General features: G+C 32.9%; 1 protein-coding gene and 1 long non-coding RNA gene across 2 annotated transcripts in view; both read left to right on the top strand.

Annotated features, from left to right (window-relative positions):
• LOC111509400 (uncharacterized) overlaps nt 1-27,140 on the top strand; it is a 366,192-nt gene extending 339,052 nt beyond the window's left edge. Inside the window, exons 2-3 of the long non-coding RNA XR_012465823.1 lie at nt 21,895-22,172; nt 26,840-27,140. This is a non-coding gene — a long non-coding RNA (uncharacterized lncRNA). The remainder of the gene's footprint in view (nt 1-21,894; nt 22,173-26,839) is intronic.
• On the top strand, nt 12,303-14,572 carry LOC141482934 (uncharacterized). The gene is made up of 3 exons (XM_074176974.1): nt 12,303-12,540; nt 12,722-13,917; nt 14,051-14,572. The coding sequence occupies exons 2-3, from the start codon at nt 12,730-12,732 to the stop codon at nt 14,570-14,572; spliced, it is 1,710 nt and encodes a 569-aa protein (XP_074033075.1). The 5' UTR covers nt 12,303-12,540; nt 12,722-12,729.
• Nucleotides 27,141-27,268: the final 128 nt, after the last annotated feature.

Raw genomic sequence — 27,268 nt, forward strand, 5'->3', positions numbered from 1 at the left:
TAGCCTCCTCTAGAGATGATACAAGAACCTTGTGTTTAGGTGCTTGCTTTGGGGCCTTAGCACCAAGCCCTTTTGGATTTTGTGTGTGTTTGGGCGTGATCGCCTCTGAATCATTTTTTAATTTTTTGAATCCATAATGAATCCCACGAGTAGCTAGGGAAACTTAGTCCGCCGTGACAGAGCCCCGTATGCCGCGGTAAGGTCTTGATACTCTGAGATGCAACCTGGTGTCTCAGAGGTACCGTTTTCGACAGCTTACTCTGCTGCCATTCAGTTCTCAACACGGTAACTCACACCTTGACTTGGGAGATTTTGTCAACTTGCCTTGTTTAGATCCATTTTGTTCGGTTCACAGCCCCTCTCTCTTCCAGAGCTTTGAGAGTACACTGCGATGCAGGGCCACCTCGTGCAGGGTGCTATTCTTCAAAGCGCACAACGGTCTTGGGATAAGCGTCCTCGAGAGGCTGGTCTGACCTCCTCGGCTATTCCCCCGGAGTCAGTGACCTAGTGCCTGACTACTCGACCCCAGCAATAAGATACTGTTCATTGAAGAAAAAAAAACACTTGAACGAAATGAACTGTATATTATAGACATTGAAACAAATAGGACATTTAGACAATCCAAAACAATCCAGAAGAATATAATAAACTTTTTTAAACCACCAGTATGAACTCGTACAGGAATAGAGATTGTGGAAAAGAATCTCATGTAAATTTGCAAAAAAAACAAAATATGATTTGTTAGTTAGGTTTCAGTTATTCACAGTGAAAATACCGCATACAACCAATGTTGATAGTAATACCCCATGCTCAAGTATAGAAATGTTTTCTCAGGAAGTTGAACTCGTTTATAAGCCAATGAGTAAGCTTATTCAAGACCCGCGTTTCGGTTTGTGGCACAATCGTACTGACGAGATACTGACGTAATTTGCATGACTAAACCTGTTCAGCATTTGGAACTGTGCTTGAATCACATTTCCAATTGTAATATTTGGTTAACTTTGCATGTAGAATATATTATTACGCCATATATTGCAGAGTATGCCATTACTTTGAGGTGGAAGACGTTACAATTGTGAACAAGGAGGTATTCATTTGTCATTGTACTTCAGAATTTCATTTGAGTAAAATAACTGATTCATGCAAATATATCATAATTCCCCTTATTATAAAGATTCATATGCTCAGTGGTAAAAAACGAAAAAAAAAGTTATAGGTTAGTTAGCTTTCACTGGGGTATATGGCGAATCATACACTAGATCTGTTGAACAGATCGAAATCAGCAGTAATCAGTGCTCATAATAAGCCTTATCAAGTTATTATTTCGAGTTTATATTAACCGTTTTTTTCTGGAAATAATCTCAATATCACTTTTTGAACACTAAACTCACTCGATAAACATGCGTGTAATCAACTAGTTACTGAAATGTTGAATAATTCTTGTTTCGCTCCTTAGTTTTTCGAGACATTCAGAAAAAACGTATAAACTTGAAACTCGATATGGAAACAAAGTTAGACCACATATAAATATGAATGGATTAGAAGTTGGTTTGTAACAAATGGCTAGATGAATGATTCCATATCACAAAAATTGGGAAAATAATTATATAATATAAAAAAGGCTAATTGGAATACAGGAATACACACAGCAAGTGCTCATTGGAGAAATACGAAAATGAAAGAAAATGAAAATTTTACCTAATTCATTGACATAAATGGAAGGAATTGTAATGATTCCAATTCAAAAATATCGGTACACTGATTGAAAACGCAATAATAGATGACCTGTATTACCACAAAAATGAACCATCACACAATCAAAATTATTAAAAACTTAACATTATCATGGAAATGGTATATGAAAATGTTGAATCTTTGAAAGTTGAATATGTTCTATCCATCAGATACGTGCGCTGTGCAATTAGACAATTCTTTGTATATTTATCTTTTCTTGTGTTATAATTCACCTACTGTAATTGGGCTATGATCATTTAGTTGTGTACTCCATTGTCAAAAACAATAGTCTTCATTATTTTTCTCAATGTGTATTATTTTAATAAGCCTTTTTTGTACCCCGAAAGGAACTGTGAATTTGCTGTTCCGATTTCAATATTTTTTCCAATACCTAATTCATATAATGATGATGATTATACTCTTCTTCATTAGGTATTACCACATTATGAAATATACGATAACTATTTCACTAGTTCAGACTTCCATTGTCTAATATATAAAATGATTTGAAATCCCTGACACAACTAAAAAAGAAGAATTAAAAATGAATAGCTGAAAATAACAATAATATTTAGCAAAAATAACCTGAAAAGAAAGAATAGTGAAATAAAATACAAATAACAATAGAACGATTGAACAAAAAATAAAAAATAAAGTTTGAAAAATTGTGAAGGAATTTAATGAAAACACAAATGAAAAATTCAAGAGATTCCAAGCCACGTTAGTTCACGACGTTTCGATTGTTAGTATCTACAATCGTCTTCTGGTGATGACTGGACTGATTCCTCCGAGAGATGACTATTTATGGGGTTCGAATACTTTCACTTATCCCCGCTTTCCATTTTTTCCGCTTCACTGGTTCAGTGAGAGATGACTGTTTGGCGGGAGTTGGCCATTTTTTGCTTGATAATGGGTTTGCATATGTTGCGTATCTCTACGCTAGCTTGGCTGAACACGTTTTTGGACAACATGTATGCGGCTTCCTTGAATTTTCTCCTAAACCAATGTTCCTCTCTGTGTATGATCTCAGCTTGGACCACTCGATGTTGTGTTGATAAGTCCAAACATGGTCTGCTATCCCTGATTTGCTGCTTTCCCCTCGCTCTGTGTGTTTTTTATGCTCGACAATGCGAACATTCAATGGCTTCTCAGTTTCACCAATATAGGGTTTTCCGCACGCACAAGGTATCCGGTAAACGCAATTCTTGGAAATGACAGTCTACGTTTGGTGGCCTGGTTTTCGTGAGGCTGCTACGGATATTGTTACCGGATCTGAAGCAGGTTCTGATGTTGTACTTGGAACCAATTCTTTTCATCCTCTCCGATAATCATCTAATGTAGGGAGGTGCAAGCACTGGTTGTGACGGCTTTTTAGCCAAAGTCTTTTCTACCATCGCTTTGGAGTAGCCATTCCGTTGAAGATCATTTTTGATGATGTCGTCCTTTTTTCGAGTATATTCACATATATCTGAAATGTATTATTTTTTTGCAGATTTTTGTCTATTACTTCACTGAAAGTTTCACGGTATGCTGAAATTTGACAATAATTCCCATGAGATGATTCATTCTCATGAGATGATTCATTCTCATTTTCAATTCCATTCTCTACTTTTTAAACGCTCAAGATCCAAAACAAGCTCTATCCCCAACTGCAATACTCTACTCGACGCCCGTTTCACCAACCAGGTTGGCGTCTTCATTAAATAATGTTTACTGTGATAAAAGTGCTTGTTTTGGATTTATTTCACGCCAAAAGTTCTAGTTTTATCTTGCATCAAGCTTATATGAATTCACTATCCGTCAATTCATATTTGCTATAGCAATTTTCTATCGATTCAGAATTCAATATGGGATGGAGAAAATACTTTTGTCTCATTTCTACTGAGTTCATTATTTGTTACGATCGGTTTCGGTCTGGTAAACTATTCTCAAGTAACTGAGAATGGTCTAACAAACCGAAACCGGTTGTAACAAATATTAAACTAGGTAGAAATCAGACGAAAGTATTTTATATCCTACATTCAATATGAATAGATCACCAATGGAACATATTCAGAATTCTTTGATGTTTTCTATTACTCGACACATCATCATCATTGAAACAGTAATTTGAAGTTCTAGCTGATTATTCTCTTTTTCAACACGCTTTCATTAGATTCACTTGTATGTATGTTTGTAACCGACCATTATGGATTCGATTTTGACTAACTTGAAACGTACAAATTCATTTTTAACTTTGTGAACTCATCAATAATTTCATAAGTTTATCTCATTATCCCAATCAGGATCGCCAGGATTGAATGATTTTCTCACACAGTCCCTGTGTGAGAACAAATGAGATCACACTGTCAGCGCATACCTATATATTTTATGTTAAAGCAAAGGGGCTTGAATTAGCAAGCCAAACTAAAAAGTGGAAAATAGATAATAGTTTCAAAACTGAAGAAACAGGCTTCAATAGCAACACAAACTTAAATATAAAAAATTATTTGAAACTATATGAAGGCTTTTGTTTGAAGGTGATTGACAATGTTTCTTGATGAATTTCACTAGTTCGGACTTCCATTGTCTACTATATAAAATGATTTGAAATCCCTGAAACAAGTAAAAAAGAATAATTAAAAAAGAATAGTTGAAAATAACAATTATATTAAGCAACCATAAACCTGAAATGAAATGATAGTGAAATAACCTACAAGTTAAAATATAATAATTGAATAAATAAAAATTGAAGGAATGAAAAAAGAAGAAAATAATAAAAAATAAAAAGTGTAGAGATTCCAAGTCACGTTAGTTCACGACGTTTCGATTGTTGGTATCTACAATCGTCTTCGGGTGATGACTGAACTGATTCCTCCGAGAGATGACTATTTTATAGGTCGTTGAAATACTTTCACTTTCTCTACTTTCCAGTTTCCGCTTCACTGATTCTGTGAGAGATGACCGTTTTGGCGGGAGTTGGTCATTTTTCGTTTGATGATGGGTTTCCATATGTTTCGTATATCTACGCTGGCCTGGCTGAATACGTTGTTGTCCAACATGTTGTCCAACAACGTATTCAGCCAGGCCAGCGTAGATATACGAAACATATGGAAACCCATCATCAAACGAAAAATGACCAACTCCCGCCAAAACGGTCATCTCTCACAGAATCAGTGAAGCGGAAAATGGAAAGTAGAGAAAGTGAAAGTATTTCAACGACCTATAAAATAGTCATCTCTCGGAGGAATCAGTCCAGTCATCACCCGAAGACGATTGTAGATACCAACAATCGAAACGTCGTGAACTAACGTGACTTGGAATCTCTACACTTTTTATTTTTTATTATTTTCTTCTTTTTTCATTCCTTCAATTTTTATTTATTCAATTAGTATATTTTTACTTGTAGGTTATTTCACTATCATTTCATTTCAGGTTTATGGTTGCTTAATATAATTGTTATTTTCAACTATTCTTTTTTAATTATTCTTTTTTACTTGTTTCAGGGATTTCAAATCATTTTATATAGTAGACAATGGAAGTCCGAACTAGTGAAAATATATGAAGGCTATTTTCTGGGTTTTCTGACCGTGGTCTGCAGGTCTGCAGGAACAAGGATCAGAGCACCAGTTCAGGTACTGCGACCCTTACCACATCGCGTTTGAAAATGTATACCGCAGCAGTAGACGAAACGTCAGGAATTAAAACCTGCAGACCACGTCCAGGAAACGCGAAAAATAGCCTTCATACAGTTATCTCCGGCCGTGAATGTTTACATTATTCAATTCGAAACTAATTTAAGATTGTGTTCAACACGATCGATCAATCAAACAATCAAAATATGCTTTAATATCAAAGAATAACATCTTCTTGACAAAACGTGTATATATAAATGTAATTATAATTGAATTGATAACATTTGATAAATGTATAAAATTGAATTAAAAAGAATCAGTAACTTATTTGAAATTAAAAATATAACAAACAAGAGAAGGTGTATAGTGCATAGAAAGTGTATAGTTTAGGTGTACTTATCATTCTATTTTTTCCACATAATATTCTTCCAAACTATAATAGGTTCTATGGAAAAGAACTCTTTTCACTGCTTTTCTGAATCAGGCGTTGGATGGAATATCTTTGGAAGGTGATTGTTCCTTTTGCAGCCGTTATGGTAGATTGAGATGGTTACTTCGACGGGTGTCTATTTCCTGTAATGAAATTTTGTTTATGTTCATTTATGAGACACACTGTTTCAAGTATAAATATAGACACTACCGTGAGTATGTTGTGTTGCCTGAAGTAAAATCTGCACGAATTTCGAAATTTTTGTTTACTGAGGTATCTCAGGGCTCTTTTCAGTAAGAGAAAAACACTTTAAAGAATATTACCACTGCACACTCCCCGGAATGGGATACCGTATCGCAAATGTGACTCTATCAAGGAGTAGTATACTGTCTTTGCGGTTGGGTATCCTTGTTCGATTGCAGCAATTTTCACAGCATAACAACCAGAGGACAATTTTTTATTCAGGTTTTTGATATATTCATTGAATTTGAGACCGTTGTCGATGTATATATAGTCCTATAAATTTAGAAAAACACTGTTTTCAATGATCTGATGGTTTGAAGAAATATCAGCAACTGCACATTTGAAAGACACTATCTGAGTTTTCAATATGTTAAAGGATGAAAGGTTCAAGTCGCACCACTCTTTGACCTTTATTATATCTAAATTAATGATATGATGAAGATCAGCTTGCTTATCATTACGCCATAGAATGGTGGTATCGTCGGCAAACAGGGTGGCATTTCCTGTAATGTCAAGGTCATTAACATATAGTGAAAAGGAAATTGGACCCAAGACTGATCCTTGCGAAACACCACATTGTATATTACCTACTTGAGATTGATTTTGTCTTGTGTGCGGTCGGCTAAATATGTCGTGAACCATGAATGTGTTAAATTAGTTTCGAAGTTACATCAAAACTAATGAATTTCAATAAGTCCGGAATCAGAATCAAACTATTTACGAAAAAAATTAATTATGTTGTAAAAAAGCGTGAGGTGCTAAATATCCATTGTTATAAATACTTGGTTAGGAGCTGTTTGCCAGATTGGAGCCAGAATAAAAATATAATTTAAAGCGTCACACGCTTTATTTCAGACTTATCAATACTTTTTAGTTACATCAAGACATAGGACTTATTATCGATGTTGAACACAATCTCAAATTAGTTCAGAATATTTTTTTTAGTTTGTGTTGCTATCAAATCGTGTTTATTAGTTTTTCAAATCATCATTTATTCATCTGATATAATCCAATTTCTCACATGTTTCGGTTTCATTATCGTAGATTGATCAGTTGTCTACTTGATATTCCTGTGTACAATAATGATAATTGAGTTTCCTCAAACAAGTTGATCCTTTATTTATCCGAAATACCTTACTCACGTACAAAATCATCGTCGAAACCAGGTGGCCCATTCAATGAAATTTTACACGATTGCGATACGCATGTAGCCAGGCTCAAACGATTTTCTATGTTCGACAATCAATTATCAGTTTATAGCATGCAGAATACGTGACTAGAATAGTGTCCTGTTATTTGAATTCAGGCCGTCACGAAGCTCTCAAATTGAATTATCCGTCATAGAACAAGGGAATAGTTGAAGCTGAAAATGTGTGGCTGGGAGTCATCAACTTCAACTGATAATTAAACTTGGGGGAAAAGATCTGACCTGATGCAAATTTCTTCAGTCCTGTATTCGAACCAGAAAAAATAGAAAATTTATAGTTGTTTAATATGCTTATAGTTTTATAATTTTTCAGTTGGATTTTAATGAAGTTGATGGTTTGTATTTACTACCATGTTGCTAATCTGAAAAAATATTCTTGTATCATCGTCTGATTGAGTATAATAAATAACTGATTTATATTTTTTGTTGTGGAGTCATTCTATACATACAAAATTATATAACAGAGATATGGAATTACACTACGACAAATACTTTTCCCACACACTAGAACAACAGAACTTCCAAACATGTTTCACCAACTGATTTGGCATCATCAGAAGATGAACTGTACTTGGTAAAGTAATGTAACCTGAACACATTTTATCTGAAACTTTTCTATTTGTTTAAATTGTCATAATTTTGAAGTTTCCCAATTCATGTAGAAAACAATGACACGTACAGAAATAATGATTAATATGGGATACTGATGAAGATTTATTGTTTTTTTGGGATTACTAATGATGAAACCACGTAATATTTCCGTTACATTTTCGTTACATTCTCTAAATATTCAATATTTTCTTCAACATAGCAATTCATAACCAATGGTGTTCTATCTGGTGTTCCGCAAGGCAGTCATTGTGGACCTTCACTATTCAATATTTTCATTAATGATCTAATTACTAACATCATTGACTTAAAATGTTCACTTCTTATAGATGATTTCAAGTTATATCGTCAGATTGAATCTTATGGTGATTGTATGAGACTTCAATCTGATTGAAACCGATCAACTGATTGTCGTATTATGAATTACTTGAATTTTAAATCTGATAAATGTGTAGTGATGTATTTCAATTGTAACCATTCACCTATCACCTTTGAATATTGTGAAAGCTTCCTTTCCGTTCAGGAAGTTGAAAATCTTAATATTATGTTTGACGGAAAACCAACATTCAATACTCTTGATAGTATTACATTCAAATCACTAAAACTCTTAGGCTCAGATTATAAATCTATTCTGTGGTATCCATCTCACCTACTTGGTCTGAAAAAAAATTGTTAGAAAGAATCCAGAAAAAATGCTCACAGAATGGGTCTTCAAGTGAAATATTCAACTAAAATGACATTCATTTAATCTTTCGTTTGATAACTTTGGAAAACAGAAGAATCCATACAGGCTTATTGTTTCTATTCAAGTTGTTAGCGAGTCACTATTATCTTCCAAAACTTCTTAACATTATTGATTTTAGAGTGGGACAAAAGAAAACTAGGGAGGATAATACTATCTTTATTGTAAAGACGCATTTGAAATATCATGGTTTTGATCATGTCTCGCATTTTTAAGGAGGCTAATGAGCCAGTACAAAATTTCTTCACAAACTCCTTTGGGGCATTCAAAAGATACGTGAATAATCACTTATTCACCATTTATTTTTTTGAATTTCTGATTCATCTGAATGTTTTTTTTATTAATTCATTTTTGCATATCATCAAGATAATTGTTTCACATTGTTTTTTTATCAAAGGGATTTTTCCAGTTCATACCGATGAATGAATTAATGCACTCTTTACATGGAACTTCATACGAAACCTTAGTTTTGGAAATGAGTATACGCAGATCTTTTTCTTGACTTTAATATACATGAAAATCGTCAGTGATATGATTATCACATCTTTTTCGAATTGAAATCGCACATTTCCAAAACATGTATTTACCAGTGTTTGTCAGCAGATTCAGATTTCTGAAGGTGTCTTCACATGATTATTATTTTTAGGGCCAGCAAGGCACCAATTTTTTTTTGTGAAATGAAGGTTCCAGAAGACGACATCGAAATTTCACTTGAACTCTCTTCATGTCAAAGTAAGCTTTCTACTTGTTTGTAATAAAATGTACGTGATCAAATCCAAATCAACTTAAGTGATTTGGAGATAGTTTAGCGACGAGCAAATTGTAGTGATTTTTCCAGTTAAAAAACAGCATTCTACGGACAAATGAAATTTTATGCCTAAATACTTTCAGTGGTTCCAAATTATGTAAATGATACGGCTGAACATTGTGTAGTATTTCTTCAATAGTAATTTAAAAACTGTAGGCAATAAAAATTATTGTTATATCATTTCATTGTGTGAATAAGAATAGTCTAAATATATGAAAAATTTCAACATGATGTGTAAAAACTTTGATATTGAAAAGATTGCCACTTCCAATAATCCAACCGTCAAATTTCAGCAAAGATACCCGACACCGTCTCAACCTCAATCAATTTCAGCCGACGTCTCATCTCTTTACATTCAGATGTCTTTTTCGACGAGAAGACTTTCCGATACAAATTATCCTTCGCACCACAACTGCTTTTTCTTCGTCTCGTATTTCTTCATAGTCGATTTCTCGTAGTTTATATCAGAGGCGGCTCAAAACAAATATTCAAAAATACGAAGACAAACCAAGACGAATATTTTATAATATTGAGCACTATACTGGGCCAGAGAGAATAAAAATAATTACTACACACATTAAAAAACTATTTTTCCCAATATATCTTCGGAATTCTAGCTGATATGAAAAGGTTTTAATGTTCAAGAAGAACTAATCCATGATTGTGTACCTTTAGCACGACATGTCTATCTGAATGTGATGAACTTCATTCATTGATTTTCACCAATGGACGAAGTGATTAAATGGAACATTTTATAATGATTCATCGTTACTGCCTGAATTTTTCAAGAATTACCCGAAACAATTCACTACATACTCTTTGGGAAAGAAATGTCTTGACTTTCTAGTTTTGCATCTTTATTTGAAAAATGTAAGAATCTTGCAAAGAAAGGGAGATTTACATATTTTTTGTGTAAATTTGGAGACGTGCAGAGTCAAAACCTTTACCTCCCAAAAATTGATCCCCTCTCCAATTAAAACAAAAGTTCTGTGGCCCTAACATATAATAGAGTTGTTATGCATGATTTGAGTGTTTCATTTTGTAATGTAATCCGTATTGGTACTGGAGATTCAACAAGACAAATGTCCTATTTCAGAACATTCAAGATAACAGTCTTTCATATGGCTTATTGTGTAGCAATTCTGTGAAGAATATTTGGAGTACATACTGAATAGAAAAAGTATTTTTTGTATAATTCAATGTTCATATGGAAGTGGTTGATTCAAAATGACGTGTTTTTTGTTTAATTCAATGTTTATATGGAAGTAGTTGTTTTGATAGGGTTTTTTTTCCAGTTTTTGTCTGAAAGTAAATTTTATGCATGATCTATACATCTGAATATTTCATTTCGAAATTGATTACTTTCTTCGTTTTCATGAAAGTTTCTCACATTTTTGGTATAAAAATGGAGAAATCGGAAGCCTAAACTTCCCTTTCCCAGAAATTATTCGCTCCCAAAAAGTGGTCATTGGTAATTGGAGAGCTGTTTAAATGGATACGATATGATCATGAAATAAATACATTGGTTTCCATACGCATTTTATGCATATATGAAGGGCTATTCACACCATACAATTCAAATTGATATCTTAGGTTATTTCTTCGGGTTAGATCAAGTTGGATTAGGTTAGTTTAGGTTTTTGGAGGTCAAGTTCGCCCTTTTCTTTTGTGTTGTCTTGTGGTAGATAGGTGCTACCCAATTCAAAATTAAATTCGATGGTTGTGAACATACCTACTTCTTTTTGAGTGAATTTCATCAAAGGTCATTATTATTAGGGCACTATGCTCTGCTACCTGTGTGGAACAGGGGGAGGAGCGATGGTTAGAGTTTGAATGGTTGTAACTCAAAAGTTTATCATTCCTACTTCAGGAAGCTATTATATAGCGAAAAATGTTCTGCGGTGAGAGCAATTGGTACTCACTACTACAACTAGTAAAATAGTGTCATATTCATTCATTTGAATGATGTTTTCTAATCTGAAAATATAACACTCATATACCTACCTAATATGAACCAAAATGCGTAAACATATATAATTTTCAGAATTAAGCTATCGAATCATCATTCATTCAAGTTAGCAAAATTTCGAAAAGTATGGATGCGAACAATAATTTTGTGGAAAAACTTTTTTTGACTTTCCATTTCTCAATTATATATTGAAAATGGAGATGACGGATTGCTTCGCTACCATATTTTAAGAACCTAACGGAGAGCTCATTCAATTTCATATTGTTTCACACGTCGCAGATATAGTGATGCTCCGTTTACTTCGTTCAAAACATTTAGGGAGGTGTTGTGGGTGTGATGCCAAACTTCGATGAATCATGTAAGTATGAATATTTCACTCTGCGGAGGATAACGATAATCGACGAGGCCCGACATCCGCCGGCCCTGCCTCTCGCGATTCTCGAGTCGATCTGTTCGTTGTTTGCGCCACCCGTGAATTGATGGTTATGGTTTTCGTACGCTCTCTGAAATTTTATACCATTCCTCACGACATTCATTAAGACGAAAACAACAGCGAATTCGACGCAGCGCAGGGGTGAATATGTTAGTGTCTTCGGATAGGGTTGGGTATATCTGGTGCCTAATAAATAACTGAGCGATTTATTGTTTTTGAAGAAGGATAAACTCTGTGTACGTTCTCGAACTATTGACTTTTTACATCTTCCTTTCAATTTGTTGAATATTCCAAATGTGTCCTATATATTAAATTTCCTATGAGGAATGAAGAATGAATATTATTATTATTACTGTCTGATATGGAAATAAAGGGATGACTCAAGGTTAACCACTTTTAATCACACCATACATTTGAAACCAACAGTTTACGTGACGTTACGCTCACATTTCAACAAATGCTAAAATTTTCCGAGCAATGTAGGGGAGAGGGGGGTACATTGAGATACGGGGCACATATGGACATTTCAAATTTTTGCGCCATTAAGCATAAAGTTGAGTTGTAATGCTTATCGTTAGAGCGCACCACGTACCTTTTTTATTGTAGAAAAGTTTCGAAAGCGTCAAGCGACTCAGTACCTAGTTACAGTTTGTTACGTGCACGTGTCCGGCGTGGTAAATAAATCAGAAATCGTTTGAGATCGAATATTTTTCAAGTGGATGCTAGAATTAACTCTGTTGAAATTCTGAAGGTAAGTGGAATTGTTTATGCTCATTATGTCTGTAAGTGCTGATGTTATTGTTTATTTTAGTTATTTATATAAACCCATTTTGTTTATAAGAATGATTGGGGCAGATTGGGACATCTAGTCGGGGGCACTGTCCCAATCTGCCCCAGAGAAAAATGTGGGAATTGACTGCATTTTTTTTCAGGCATCAACATGGTAAGGACTTACAAGAGGAAGACCAATCGTTCTGATATATCAGAGGAAAACATAATGGCCGCTGTCGAAGATGTTTTGCAAGGAAGACTTTCAATAAGAACTGCAGCCACAACCTACAATTTGACGAAATCGACCCTGGGTAAAAGACTGAAAAAAATAAAGAGACGACGTTCCGAAAATCCTGGCCGAGACCATGACGCTCCTGACAGACAAGATTCAGATGATCCAATATCATTTGCATCACCATTCCAGTCAAAGTATTCGTCTCAACAAGTTTTTACATCTGCTCAAGAAGAACAACTGGCCAAATATTTTATCCAGAGTTCGAAAATGAATTATGGTCTCACATATACACAAGCTCAAAAGCTGGCATATGATTATGCCAAAAAACTAAATGTGAAGTATCCGCCGAGCTGGAATAACTCGTTATCCGCTAGAAAGGATTGGATGAAATCATTCATGAAGAGGTATCCAATTTTGTCATTGAGGAAGGCAGAAAATACCAGTATGGCAAGAGTCTCGGCATTTAATGAAACAAATGTGAAGGAATTTTTCGATAATTTACAGAGAGCTTTAGAAAAGTATAAGATTACACCAGAACGAATCTACAATTTGGATGAAACAGGTGTTGCCACTGTTTTAGATGTACCAAAAGTTATTGCCAAAACTGGCACAAAACAAGTTGGTCAGGCAGTATCCGCCGAACGGGGAGAGCTTGTTACATTTTGCGCTATAATAAGTGGAGTTGGAAATACAATTCCTCCTGTTTATGTGTTCCCAAGAGCCAAATTCAAGGATGTTTTTATGAAAGCAGCGCCTACGGGAAGTCTTGGATTAGCTAACAAGTCAGGGTCAGGATGGATGACATCTATATTATTCTTGGATCTGATTAAACACATACAAAAGCATACAAAATGTACGAAATTTAAAACATATTTGAAGCAAGCTTTCAATGATTGGTTAGTAAACCATCCTGGCAGAAGGGTATCTATATATGAAATCGCACAATTGACAGAAAAAGCGTATCAGAAAGCTTTCACTCTGGCCAACATATGTTCCGGGTTTAGAAAAACCGGGATTGTGCCATTTGATAGAGGTATTTTTAAGGAAGATGATTTCGTTGCTGCATCTGTAACAGATACAAGGGATCCAGTAGCAACAGACGCACTATCAACATCTGTGTTGGTCAGTAGCACTTCATCAACTTCATTACAGTCGGATGTCATATCTCCAGACATAATACGGCCCTATCCCAAAGCAGAGAGAAAGATATCAAATTCAAAAGGAAGACAGCCCGGAAAATCACGAATTTTAACAGAGACACCAGAAAAAGATAGACTGGAAGAAGAAAAAAATAGCTAAGCAAAAGAAGAAGCAAGTTAAACATAACCTATTTGATAATGTTGAGCAACAAGCGAATGATTCAGATGATTCCGGAGAGAAAGTGAGCTATGCACATGATGAATCTGACTGTTTGAGTGAAATGGACCGTGAAAATTCTGAAGAAGAATTCATGCAAGATGTAGAGGCTATCATAGATCGTGAATCTGGGATGCCAAATATCAAAGTCGGTGACTTTTTGCTGGTTAAGTATTGCACGAAGAAAACCCAAAAATATTATGAAGGAGAAGTGGAAGAAATTGTCGACGGAAAATATTTCATGAATTTTCTCAGGAAGACAGGAACTGGATTTACCTTACCCCAAGTACCTGATAAGGACCTAATAGAATTGGAACAAGTGGAACTAAAACTACCTAAGCCAAGAACGTCTGAAACAACTGCAAGGTCTAGTTCAATAAAACGGTTTCAAGTTGACTACCGCGCCTATAATGTCAACTAAATCAAATGAAAATGTTGTTTAATGTATTTTTTATTTTTATTTTACTGTTTATACGATTTATGTTAGATCGTACCACCTTTATTCACCAAGTGAATATGACTCAAAACTTTTTTAATAAAGAAATTTGTTTTTGTCCACATCTGCCCCTACACTGTCCAAATCTACCCCAGCCAAGGGGCACATCGGGACATTTCGAATACTTGGTAAAATCTCAAAATCTGATTTATCTATTAGTGGATAAGCGCTAAGCCTATGGTGATAGATAGTACACTTATAAATGTAAACAACATAAAATTATTTGATCAATATATCGAAAGCCAAGCTCTACATAGCTAATTATATTTGTAGCGTCCCAATATCCCCCCTTCTCCCCTTCATACAATAGACCAGGGCTGAACCTTCAAAAATGGTAAAAAGTATAAAAAAATAATAGATGAATGAAACCCATTAGACAAATGGGAAAATGATAAAAATTAAACGAAAAATAAATTACGGGCGATCCGAGTTCTGACGGGATGAGTTTTCAAGCGTAAAAAATTTCATCTTGGTTTCCGGAAAAACTACAAGTCCTATGGAAAAAATTTAAAGAGCAAAGTTGTAGGTAATAAAAAGATCCGAAACTATTGTATTATCAATATTTTCACATAACCTACATATTTATGTAAAAATTCAGATAACCAAGTTTTTGGTTATGATAAAAGAAGATCTGAAACTTTCTATATTTTTTACCACTTTTATTTGTATCTAACGTTACTGGAGTTACACATGAGTTCAATTTATAAGTTTGAAAATGTCCTTACAGGACGAAACTGCAGTTACGTTAGTTACAAATAAAAGTGCTGAAAAACATAGAAAGTTTCAATTCTGTTTTCTTCATTATGATTTCCTAACGGCCACATCCATAAATTTGTTGGAAGTTTTCGGTTTTACGAAACTTACCTGTGATTTACGGAAGCGTGGAAGAGCCAAAGATCATTTGTTCATTTGATCCAACATAATTTCGACTTAAAAGTTGAAATTTCGCGATAGAAGTCGAAATTACGAGATAAAAGTCTAAATTATGAGAAAAAATTCTAAATTACGAAATAAAAGTCGAAATTACGATATAACAGTCGACTTTTGAGTCAAAATTATGGTGGATCAAATAAACAAATAATATTTGGTCCTTCTACGCTTCCGTAGTAATTTATTCGATTTGAAATATTTATTTTACCACCTTATTTTGACTCAATATAAAAAAGCACCCTAATTTTCAAGCGAAAATTCTCGCGTCAAAATATCAGCTTTTTTCAAAAAGTCGGAGTACTTTTTATTCGTTGAAATCTCTATTCTCTGATGGTGTAAAAAATATATATTACTATAGTTCTCAGAAATCGCAAAAAATCGAAAAAAACTTGAATTCGAAAATTTGTTCAATCATTATGTATAATTTTGTGCTGTTTATTAAAATTTACACTTCAGTTACATAAAAAACCTAAGATTCCATGTTACATTGAAAAGACAATATTTCAAGAAGGTTGTAGAATCGTCTATAAATAATATTCGTAGATGCCTATTTATTGTTGTTTTAAAATTAGATCTATGAAAATTCAGAATGGACGTACCTATACACATGATCGTGACTTATCTGAAAGTGTTTTAACAAAATTCGTATTACCAATGATCATAGATACTTGTCAAAGTTAGCAATCAAATGGAATAGTTTTGAAATATTTTTTTGCAACTACATAGCAACACATTGATTCAAGGGAATACCGAATGAAAAGAGATGTAGATGATTTACAAATATTACAAAAATGTTTCCACAGGTATGATCCTGATGTCAATATTTTCTGGATTTATTAGCAGTAATTCTGTAAATTGCCGCGAAGCGTATGAAGGTGGAAAAAAAATATTTGCCACCTGTTGTTGGAATGAATTTTTGCAGTGTAAAATTTAAAAGGAAAAAAAGTCTTGTCAATAAAAACGGTCCAATCTTCCGTTAAAGTAAACAGAGATATTATAGCTATCGATCCATTATTGCTATTACAAAGTATATCGTTAACGATCTACAGTAAAATAGATATGGAAACTTATTTACAATACGAGCTTGCACCCTTTCCACTGTCACTTTTTACAGAAAATGGACTCATGAAAAATGTAAAATCTCAACTCTATGAATTATTTGTGAGTGTGAATAGACCAACGCATTCTGACGGCATTGTGCGTGTTGTCGACGGTGGATTTTAACTGCACAAAGTAATTTGGCAGAAAAATGAAACTGTGGAAGAGATCATGAATACATATTTACGCTATGTAGAAAAACATTACGCAGCAAGCAGCTATATTATCTCCGAAATAAAAAAATCAGTCATTGTCACAACAGTACCAGCAGCTACTTCGAATCTAACGATGAATAAATGCCATCAAAGAGACAAAAATTAATGGATAAGTGATTAAAATTCAAGATAAGATATTTATAAATAATAAGATTACCGTTTTCAAAAATATTATAATCTATAACGTAATCAGAATGAAGTATCTGAATTCAAAAGTACGATTCATATGTTTATTTATATATCATGAGATTTTCTATGACATGAATGTAATTAAAATTTAAGGTATAAACTTTTCAACTGAATGAAATTGCGACAGTCACATTTCTTTGATAAAATTGTACCTAATGAATAAAAAAATCCAATTCAAGTTTTTTTTGGTTGTTTTGCATTTTCTGAGAACATTTACTATAGTAATGTTTTTTTCACACGATCAGAAAGTATAGATTCCGACGAAGAGGAAACACATCGACTTTTTGAAAAAAGCTAATATTTTGACTAGAGAATTTTCGATTGAGAATTAGGGTGTTTTTCTGATATTAAGTCAAAATAATGTGAATAATAAATATTTCTAATCGAATAAATTAAAGTGTATTCAGGACATGAAAAGGTGAGTTTTCAGAGAATTTCGTAGAAAATTAATTTTTTCAAGAGAAAAAAATAAAAAAACAAAAACTTGGTTATTTGATTTTTTCACATAAATTTTGGGTTGAGTGAAAAAATTGTGTAAACGAAAGTTGTAGATCTTTTCATTACCTATAACTCCATCATAGACCTTTTTTCCATAGGGCATGTAGTTTTGTCGGAAATCGAGATAAACCATATTTTATCCTCGAAAACTCACCCCCTTCCACTACCTTCAATTATTATGATATTCTCTTCTTTTGTAATGGGTTTCATCCCACTGTTATTTTTTTTGGTTTCAATCAAATATTATCGCCCCTAGTCAACTAAGAGAACACTCACAGAACACCACTCTCCAGAGATGGTATTGACGCGGTACAATTGTGAGGGTTGCGTCACTTTTTGACTCGACTGAGGAAAGTTGGTCAACTTTCTGAAAATACATGAAATATGACATTTCGTGATTGTATTGAATTTTTATCAAAATTATTGAAAAAAATTAAATATTCAAATGAAGTTCCATGATGGGGTATCATTGAATGTAAAAACAATTTAAATCAATTTATAGGGGAGTGAAAAAATTCATGAAGTCAAAGTCATGAATATCAAAGATGAACGAGTCAAGCTTTGACATCGACCACCGTACGAGATTCGCCTTCTGTCTGTCAGTGCAGCTTTCATTGCAAGGTAACTGGATAAAACCCGAGCATTTAAACAAAGATTTTCTGATCTAACACCTAACAGTCCTTGTTCAACCCGCTAATGTGTCATCATTGGTGCTAGGCTTAACCACGAATACATTGGACTCAACCGATCTTTTAAAAATTTGTGTTTTCAAATAAATATTACCAGTATCCACATTGATTTGAAACAAAAAATGCTTATACTTCTTTTGGAAAATGTAAGAATATATGAATTCATGGATATAGCCATGGTAGAAAATCATCATGAGAAATAAAAATTCTTAAAAAATTTTTTTTAAACAAAATTCATTTTATCAGTTTGAAAATGTCCTTATATGACGAAACTGTAGTAACGTTAGTTACAAATTCAAGTGGTAAAAAACATAGAAAGGTTTATTTCTCATTTTTTGTGTAAGAATATATTTCAAGTATTCTCTTAACTTGAAAACAAATAATGACTTTCTTTCACTTCTAAATATAGGTAACTCAAATAACTAAACAAACTGAACGGTGAATATATGAAAAATAATAGTCTTCATCCTCTCGCGTCACAATTGAAAAAAGAGAAAAATGAATTGTGAAGTCGCCTGTGGTAGTAGAACATTGTTCTTTCTTCTCTTCAGTCTTCGCATTCAGTTTCACCTGTATCTGCTCCTCAGCTTCCTTTTCTATTTCTTGTTCTTCGGTGTCTAGTGCCGATTCTCCTTTCTGCTTTTGGAATTCCACTTCAAGTGGATACAATTTTTGAATGAATGAATTATTTCACCAGTATATGTACTATCCTTTCTAGGATATATTTCTAAGATTTTTGCTAGATGCTAATCCGTTCTCACAAGTTTCCACCTCCTTTACACGTATTGAGTGTTAAGAAAAAAAACTTTTGACACTCAATGCATCTAAAAGTGTGATGATGAAGTTCACAATCATTTACTCTCCAGAATATCGTGTTATATATATATATATATATATATATATATATATATATATATATATATATATATATATATATATATATATAAATATATAAATCGATTTAATTCGTGAGGTTGCAGTCAATAGCTGGGCTGTTACAAAGAAAACTCTTTGTTATATGTCAAGCTTTCGGTATATTTCTTCGTCAGGACAACTACAATAATAAGATTATATATCTTGTAAAAAATATATAAATATGGAGAACTTACTAACGTGAGAATAAAATATAAAATGGTTCAAAAACAGATAGAAAAACATTAATAAATGACAGTTGATAAAAATTTTGGCTGACAATGTCAAATATATATATATATATATATATATATATATATATATATATATATATATATATATATATATATGTCAATATATATATATATATATATATATATATATATATATATATATATATATATATATATATAGGATTTTGATGAGGATTTTTTATTGGATAGAGTGATTCGAAAGGAAGGTTTATATGTATATAACATGCATAATACAATAGAGAAACATTAATAATTTCAGAGGTTTCTAATGTTATGTAAATAAACACATATCTTGTACGGCTAAACCCTACGAGATAGTTGAAAAAATGTACTACAGTATTATACACCTTGAAAGGGTCTGACAAAAATTCCGCTATGGTATTTTTCTTTCTCTCAGGAATAACACGGAATATCCATTTTTCATCCTCGAGAATGAATTCGAATGAATATTTTCGTCCTGTAGCAGTTTATGATTAGCGTTTTTCTGTATATTTAGTATCAACATATACCCGTGCGGAGCCGGGTCGGTTCGCTTGTTATGTACATACGTTTATAGGAACAAGCATGATGTACCTTACCAGCAACATTATTATCCAATTTTCTGATTGATTCGGACGTTACTTGATGAAGATCCATAGTAATTTCGCAAACTACACCTCACGCTTTGATGTCTACAAACTTTATTTGAAAAATATATGACAACATGTTTGTGGGGATCGAATCGTGAGGTGTAGTTTGCGAAATTATTATCCAACTCGTTCCAGAGATAAACTGGTGCCCAATATTTATAGAACAACTCTTTACCAGAAAATCTGAACATTTTCAAATCGAGACTGAAAAAGGTACATATTGAAAAAAATTCTGCACACTTAAAATGCTACACACTTGATGAATTTCAAAGGTTTTTTTTATATTTTTTACGACAAATATCACAACCATGTGATGAAATCAACTTTAATTTTTTTGTAATTATTTATATCGGCTTCGTTTTTCCGACATAATATAAGCCGAATGAAAAATTGTATGTGAATCAACAAATACTCATAATTTCTTCTACTTTCACACTACATTGTCTTCTACTACCAATATTGTATTAGGGAATCTTTATGAATACTTATTTCAAAATCGACTTCTGAAATCATCTCCAAGTTCTTGGATATATCGATGACATTTCATTAGTCTTGTTCTGTCTCAATTAGTTACCCCGTGTATGTTTGGCAGAAGCATCGAAAACCTAACGAATTTTTGTCATTCGACAGGGTTTTGAAAGTTAATTTTGTATGAAGTTGGAAGATGACAAGTATCCACCAAAAATACCCTGTATAATATGTTCTCGATACTTTCAAGTATATTTGATTCCAATAATGCTCTGATCAAAAAATTTGTTACACAAAAACAAATATCTCCTGAAGAATATTATTTCTTCAATTAAACGAAATGTCCATGGCTGTGGGATTGAAAAACTGGCTGTATGAATGTTTTCTATGAACTGTGATTGTGAAAAAGTTAATATTTCTCTTCAAGTGACCTACAGTAGTAAAATCTTCAGCAAGGTGAATTGTCTTTTGAAGTTTTCGACAAAGCTGCTGATGTAAAGAGCGTTGTGTTTTACATTAGTAATGAAATGAATGAATAATTTTTTCGAACAAAAATATTTGTTATTCAAATGCAATTTTCATTTGTCTGGAATCGTGAAATACTATACGTGGTAACATCAACCGGATTGTGAGACTACTCGACAATGAAAGCAATTAATGTAACTTCTCAAGTATAAATAAAGTTAAAAAATTTCTCAGGTTCCCAACAATTCAAAATACGAATAATTGAAATATCTATAGGAGAGAAATTTTCCAACGTTTTGCTTTCCTTGTCTTCTGAATGAAAACATATAAATCTCTTTTGTAGAAAATACAAATAGATGTTATTTGAGATGTGATAAAAATGAAGATGAGATCATTTCAGGGCACTTTTCTGAATATTGTCTAGATTGATGTTGTGGTGAATAACAATATTGTTCTAACTTAGCGTGAATACTTTTTCTACTCATAAGGTTTGTGCTCAATTGGAATACCATATCGTTAATTCAGTTTTGTCCAGTTTTCAGTTTTCAGTACAAAATATTTCACGTTGTGAAGTAAGGCAGAATGAATAAATTTATACCAGGTTTGTGAAAGATTTAAAATTGAATTTTATCAGGACCGAAATGTTTCCGTCTCAAATTCAACAGTCAAGATTCCAAATGTATATCACGAAAGCTATAATATCCGAAGATATCTGAAATTCGAATACAAAAATAATTCCATTTCTTATCCTCTTTGTTATATTATCTAATATAGACAGTACACAATTAATTTTATAACTGAAAGTGGAATGAGAAAACCTAAAAATTCACAATATTTTGTGAACAACATGTTATTCACCGGGATCCTAGGCTGCTTCTAACTTCGTATATTTTTTCGCAGATTCTAATAATGGAAGAATCCGGAGTAATTAACAAAGTTCGGTAGTGAATGAAAAGTGAATACTCGTCTGAAAATAAGAGTTTTCGTGTCCTAAAGGAATACTGTCTAGAACAGATGGCCAAGTCGTTCACAACTATCGATTCCATCTGTGAAAAGTTTTGAGCGACTACAGGACCTGAGTTCAATTCAATATCAATAAGCGATGAAATTTGAAATGTGGTGTAATGATCATGAGACTTCAACCGACAATCTGGTAGTGTAATGTGTGTCAGGGACAGGTATATCGTAAATATCTGATGGATATAAAAAAGTGCACTGGCTTGTTCACAAGTATTCTCCACTATCACTTCATTAAAATGAAATTTAATACTTTTCAAATTTTCAACTGTATTTTTTTTAATTCTCTTGAATACTTTCTGTTCATTAGTTTGCGTTTTCAATGAAATCCGTGTCAAAAAAAAACATTACAGTTCTGATTTGATGTTATCATTATACTTATTTTATGTCAGATATTCCAATTTCACCTATTACGCTGAGTTTTTCATCTAAGTATGAGAGATATTCTATATAAAAAATTTCGTAGCCATAGATTCTCAATCGAGTAGTCAATCAGTTCAGTCAATATACCTTTTATCTATTCGACTCAATATATTCTTGTAGGAAGTGACTCAGTTTTTCAGTTGAACAATTCAATACTTCAGTGATAGCATCAATCGATATTTTGAATCGATGATGTTATATGAATTGATTTGCTTTTTATTAAGACCTGAATATTGAAATGAAATAAATAAGCAAAAATGTCTGTTTTGATGTCGACATAGTGCCTACTTCATGTCATACAATATTCTGGTGGTTATACCATTTGTTCATAAGAGATTTTTCCAACTTTGCTGAACATCAACGTTTGTTAGGTTTATTCTATACATTCCATTCGATTCGTCAACTTCATATATTTCTTTTCTGACTAAATCTCATAGCCTTAATTATTCAGTGAATTTTTTGAAATTTCTAATTACTGTTCTTCAGACTTGTATATCCATCGAAGATCTGTGAGACGAACATTTCAATTCCTCTCATAACCAATGTTCCTTTTACGATGTAAGTGAATTCAAATAATTGAAATTGAAGCCGTTAAAACTTGGAACTCTTTTATGTAACTGAAATATGAGCCCACAAAACATTTCCAATAGGATGCGGGATGTTGAGTTGATTAAAAATTAATTAAATGCAGTTTGGTTCACAAAATGTTCAAACCAGAGTTTTATTTTTGCTTGAAACATAACGCTATGCTACCATGTCATTGAAAACGAACAAATGAATGGATGAAGACTGACTAGAAAATGAAATATTTTGTTGAAAATAGTTCAATTGTGTATGAATTCAACAATTGATCAAATCGTTATTTGTGAAATGTTTTATATTGGTGATATTTGAAACTCAACTCGGAGCACTGATGTAATGAAACTTTGTTTTACCTGTAGAATCTTGCCAGGTGACTGGTGTCTTTAACTGATGGCCAATAGTTGAAAATAATTTATACTGTCAAAAGAGGGATCTTTTGGGATGATCTGATGAAAACTACTCACATTTATTACACATTCACCAGAACTACAAAATAATCATATTGTTGAACATTGTGGAATTTGATATTGTATTTTTCTGCATTGATAGGTATCTCTCCCATACCAGATCTTAGATAAAATTCATTAACGCAATTTTAAGGGCCTATATTTCATTAAATAGCCATCAATCGACAATTAATTGAGTTTGAATTGCATCATATGGTGAAAGCGACTTGTGTTCCAATAATAAAATAATGGAAATGTCTTAATTGAAATTTTTGATGAAAGAATTGCTTACTTTGGCACTCATGAATAAAAAAACTGTGATATGATCGCTAGCATTTGAAAAATCATCAGTATCGTATGGGAATCAAGTGATTAATTTATTAGTTTATTTATCTCTAAATGAATCAATTCCAGAACGATTCTGATGACTTTTCGAATAGTACCAACTTTCATCTGTCTCTTGTCAAAGTTCATATTGTTTTTGAGAATTTTGGCTACTAGCAATAGTACCTACAGTTTGTTTTCTCAAAAATTCAAGGTTGAAGTAACCGAATACTATCCGAAGTGATCTCATAAGAAGTACTTCTGAAAAAAAAAATTCTTGAAGAGAAATTAATTTTTTTATATCAAATTGAATGTAGAATTTACACTCGATCATTAGAAGTGGATAATGAGATTATTTATAATACCCTGAGAACTGATGTTGAAAATGTATACCCTAATCGATTATTCAACAGAAATCATACATTAGAAAATATGAACATCAAAAAACTGCAAAAGATTTGTCTAGCTAAATCGCATACCGATGCATAATGATTGAAATTTTTGTATTAATGTTTCCAATTTGTTAGTCATAAAAATGAGCATTAGCTGTGAGGAATTGAATCGATGGAATTGAGGAAATATACGTTTACCTCAATACAAAAAAGAATTAGCGAGGTAAAACAGGTTAATATTTTAATATTAACAAATCCTCATCAGTTTATTTTTTATGGAAGGTTATTTAATTTCTTAGTCAACATAATTGTCAAAAATTTGTTATATATAAAAGATCAAATAGCTGGCTCACTAGATAGATAGTAACATTTTATGGCAACCTCAATGGTGGCAACCACATATTGATATGTATCATCTTTTCTGAGTTACAGCATGTTTTTTTGGAAATATGCATTTTCGAAAAGTTGCCGTAACTTTCAAAAAAATCTTGTTTCCGTGAAAACATTTCCAGAACACTTTTTGGTGTAGAATTCAATGGTGTATATAACTTTTTATTTCAAATGAGATATCGATAGTTATTGATGGAAAACTATTTTTTTCAATGAGATACTCTGTATATTCCTTTACATTTCAATAGAGCTTGAAATAACTTTTACAAAAATGTAGCACACTTGATCTTTGAAATACAGAGCTTTAAGGTTTTTTCAGGTGAACTTTGAAAAGCACACTTTGATCGAGTAGGCTTTGAATGATGCGGCAATGAAACAGAATGCAAATCTTTACAGTCAAATTTGGTTTAAGCAGTAAAGACGCTCTTTAGTTAGTTGTTTTTGTTCAATTTTCAAACACATTCGCAATGAAGTTTGGAAATTATGAAAAGTTGGATATGATAGTATGTTTCATACAAACCGGAAAAAATGCAGAAGCAGCAAGCAATTAGTATCACGAGAGGTATCTAGAAAGAAGACAACTTTTTAAAGACATTTTCATAAGATTGCGACAAAACCTAAATGATGATGGTCAATTTGAAAAAAAATGCCCAAAATTATATGAATCAAATAGGGATAAGGAGTTGTAAGAAATAGTTGTTTTAGGAACTGTTGATAATAATCTCAAAACGTTAACGCGAAATGGAAAAAATATAAATAGGCCTATCAGGAATTGACGTTAGGTAGATTTCAACCTATACAATTTTAATAATTGGGCACAACAAAATCCCCATTCTATTGTGGAACAGTGTGTCGGCAGGTATTTATAGGGGTAGAATAGCTACTCATATCTCGGAGATATTTAGAAATTTTAGGGGAAAATACTGAACCCCTTGTTGATGAAATGCCACTGATGGAGCTCTGAAAAATATATTCTAAAGAAGACAAAGCTTCACCTCACAACACTGCAATTGTCATCAATTTTTCAGCTACAAATGTTGGTAATAATTGGATAGCCAACCAAAAACCCAAACGTTGGCCGGCCAGGTAACCAGACCTTACACCTATGGACTTTGACCTCTCGAGAAAGTTGAAAGATATCATTTTCAATGGTACCCCTATTGAACTAATTGATTCGAAAAAAAAAACGTTCAGAAAAGGTGTCGCCTGTTCGTGAGAGAAGCTGGTAGACATTTTAAATACCTTCTCTAAAGAAATATATTCCATTGTTTGTTTTATATCATTATTAATTATTATTGAAGTTTCATTCATCAATAGTAAATATAGTATAAATTGTTATCAGTTTCATTGCAACTGCTGTGAAAAGCTACTACCGAATAATTTTTTTTGTTTTATCGTCGCGTCGTCCAAAGCCTACTTGATCATAGTGTACGTTTCAAAGTCGACATAAAAAACCTAAAAGATCGATATTTCAAAAATAACTCTAGAAAAATATCAAGTGTGCTACATTTTTTGAAAAATAATTTTGAGCTCTGTTGAAATATGCAGAAATATACAGGGTGTCTCATTGAAAAAATAGTTTTCCATAAATAACTACTGATAACTCATTCGAAGAAATAAGGTTTTCACACCATTGAATTCTACGTAAAAAAAGGTTGGGAAATGTTTTCATAGAAGCAAGTAATATTCACCAGAAAAAAGTTACAGCAACTTTTCGAAAATGCACATTTTTTAAAAACGTGCTGTAACTCAGAAACGCTGATAGATATCCATATGTGGTTTTCACCATTGTTTGTCATAAAATTTGACCCTCAGATATAAACATCAGTTTTCATCTATCTAGTTTTGGACCCACTCTGTACCTGTTAACTTTATATTCGAATTGGGGGTGAAGTGTGCAACATATATTTCATTTATACTTGTGTCATATCTTCTCAGCTAATGCTCGTTTTCCGTGAGCAATAACTCGCAGAAGTTTATTTAAAAACAATCTATTAGAACATATATTATTTAACATCGTCAGTATGAGATTCAACTGAGCATTCATCTGCAACTTATCGCTGCAGCACTATGTAAACTGGGATAGTTATTAATTTCTGGTCGAATGGATTTATTGCTACGAAATACCTACAAAATATTCAGTGAAATATAAACATCGTCATTCCATTGTTCTAAATTCTATTTTAAGATTTATCAAAAATAATTTCTTAAATATTAGCCATCAGTTAAGCGCTGTTCACATGTAATATAAAAAAAGTTAATTAAATATAGAGTGTCCCTGCCTCCATATGAGCGAGCATCTACAATGAGGCGCCCGACTAAGATGGCTCTTTTCGGTATGGTGTGGCTATTGCGAATGCGCAGTGAGATGAAGCGATGTGCAAAGTGTCGGCGCGAGTGTTTGAAAGAAAGACAGTCGTTGGAACAACAACGGACACCAGTTTCGAATACAACGGACTTCACTATAGATACTCCTGCTACTTTGCCGTGTGCTGAAACTCTACTGAGCCCTGAAAGACTGACGCATACAACGTACTGCGAGGTACATGGATATAACCCACCAAAAAAGGTAAATCAATATTATTAGTTTATCTGTAAGGATACCACATGTAGATTTGGGATGGTCGCTAAAAAACGGACGTTGAAATTCCGATAGCGTAAATGTGTTCAAACGACATGAAGCTCCTTAAATATCAGCAA

Source organism: Leptinotarsa decemlineata, unplaced genomic scaffold, assembly GCF_025532065.1.
Source record: "Leptinotarsa decemlineata unplaced genomic scaffold, Ldec_3_MD MMD2_tig00002159_RagTag_RagTag, whole genome shotgun sequence".
In the NCBI taxonomy this organism is placed as follows: Eukaryota; Metazoa; Arthropoda; class Insecta; order Coleoptera; family Chrysomelidae; genus Leptinotarsa; species Leptinotarsa decemlineata.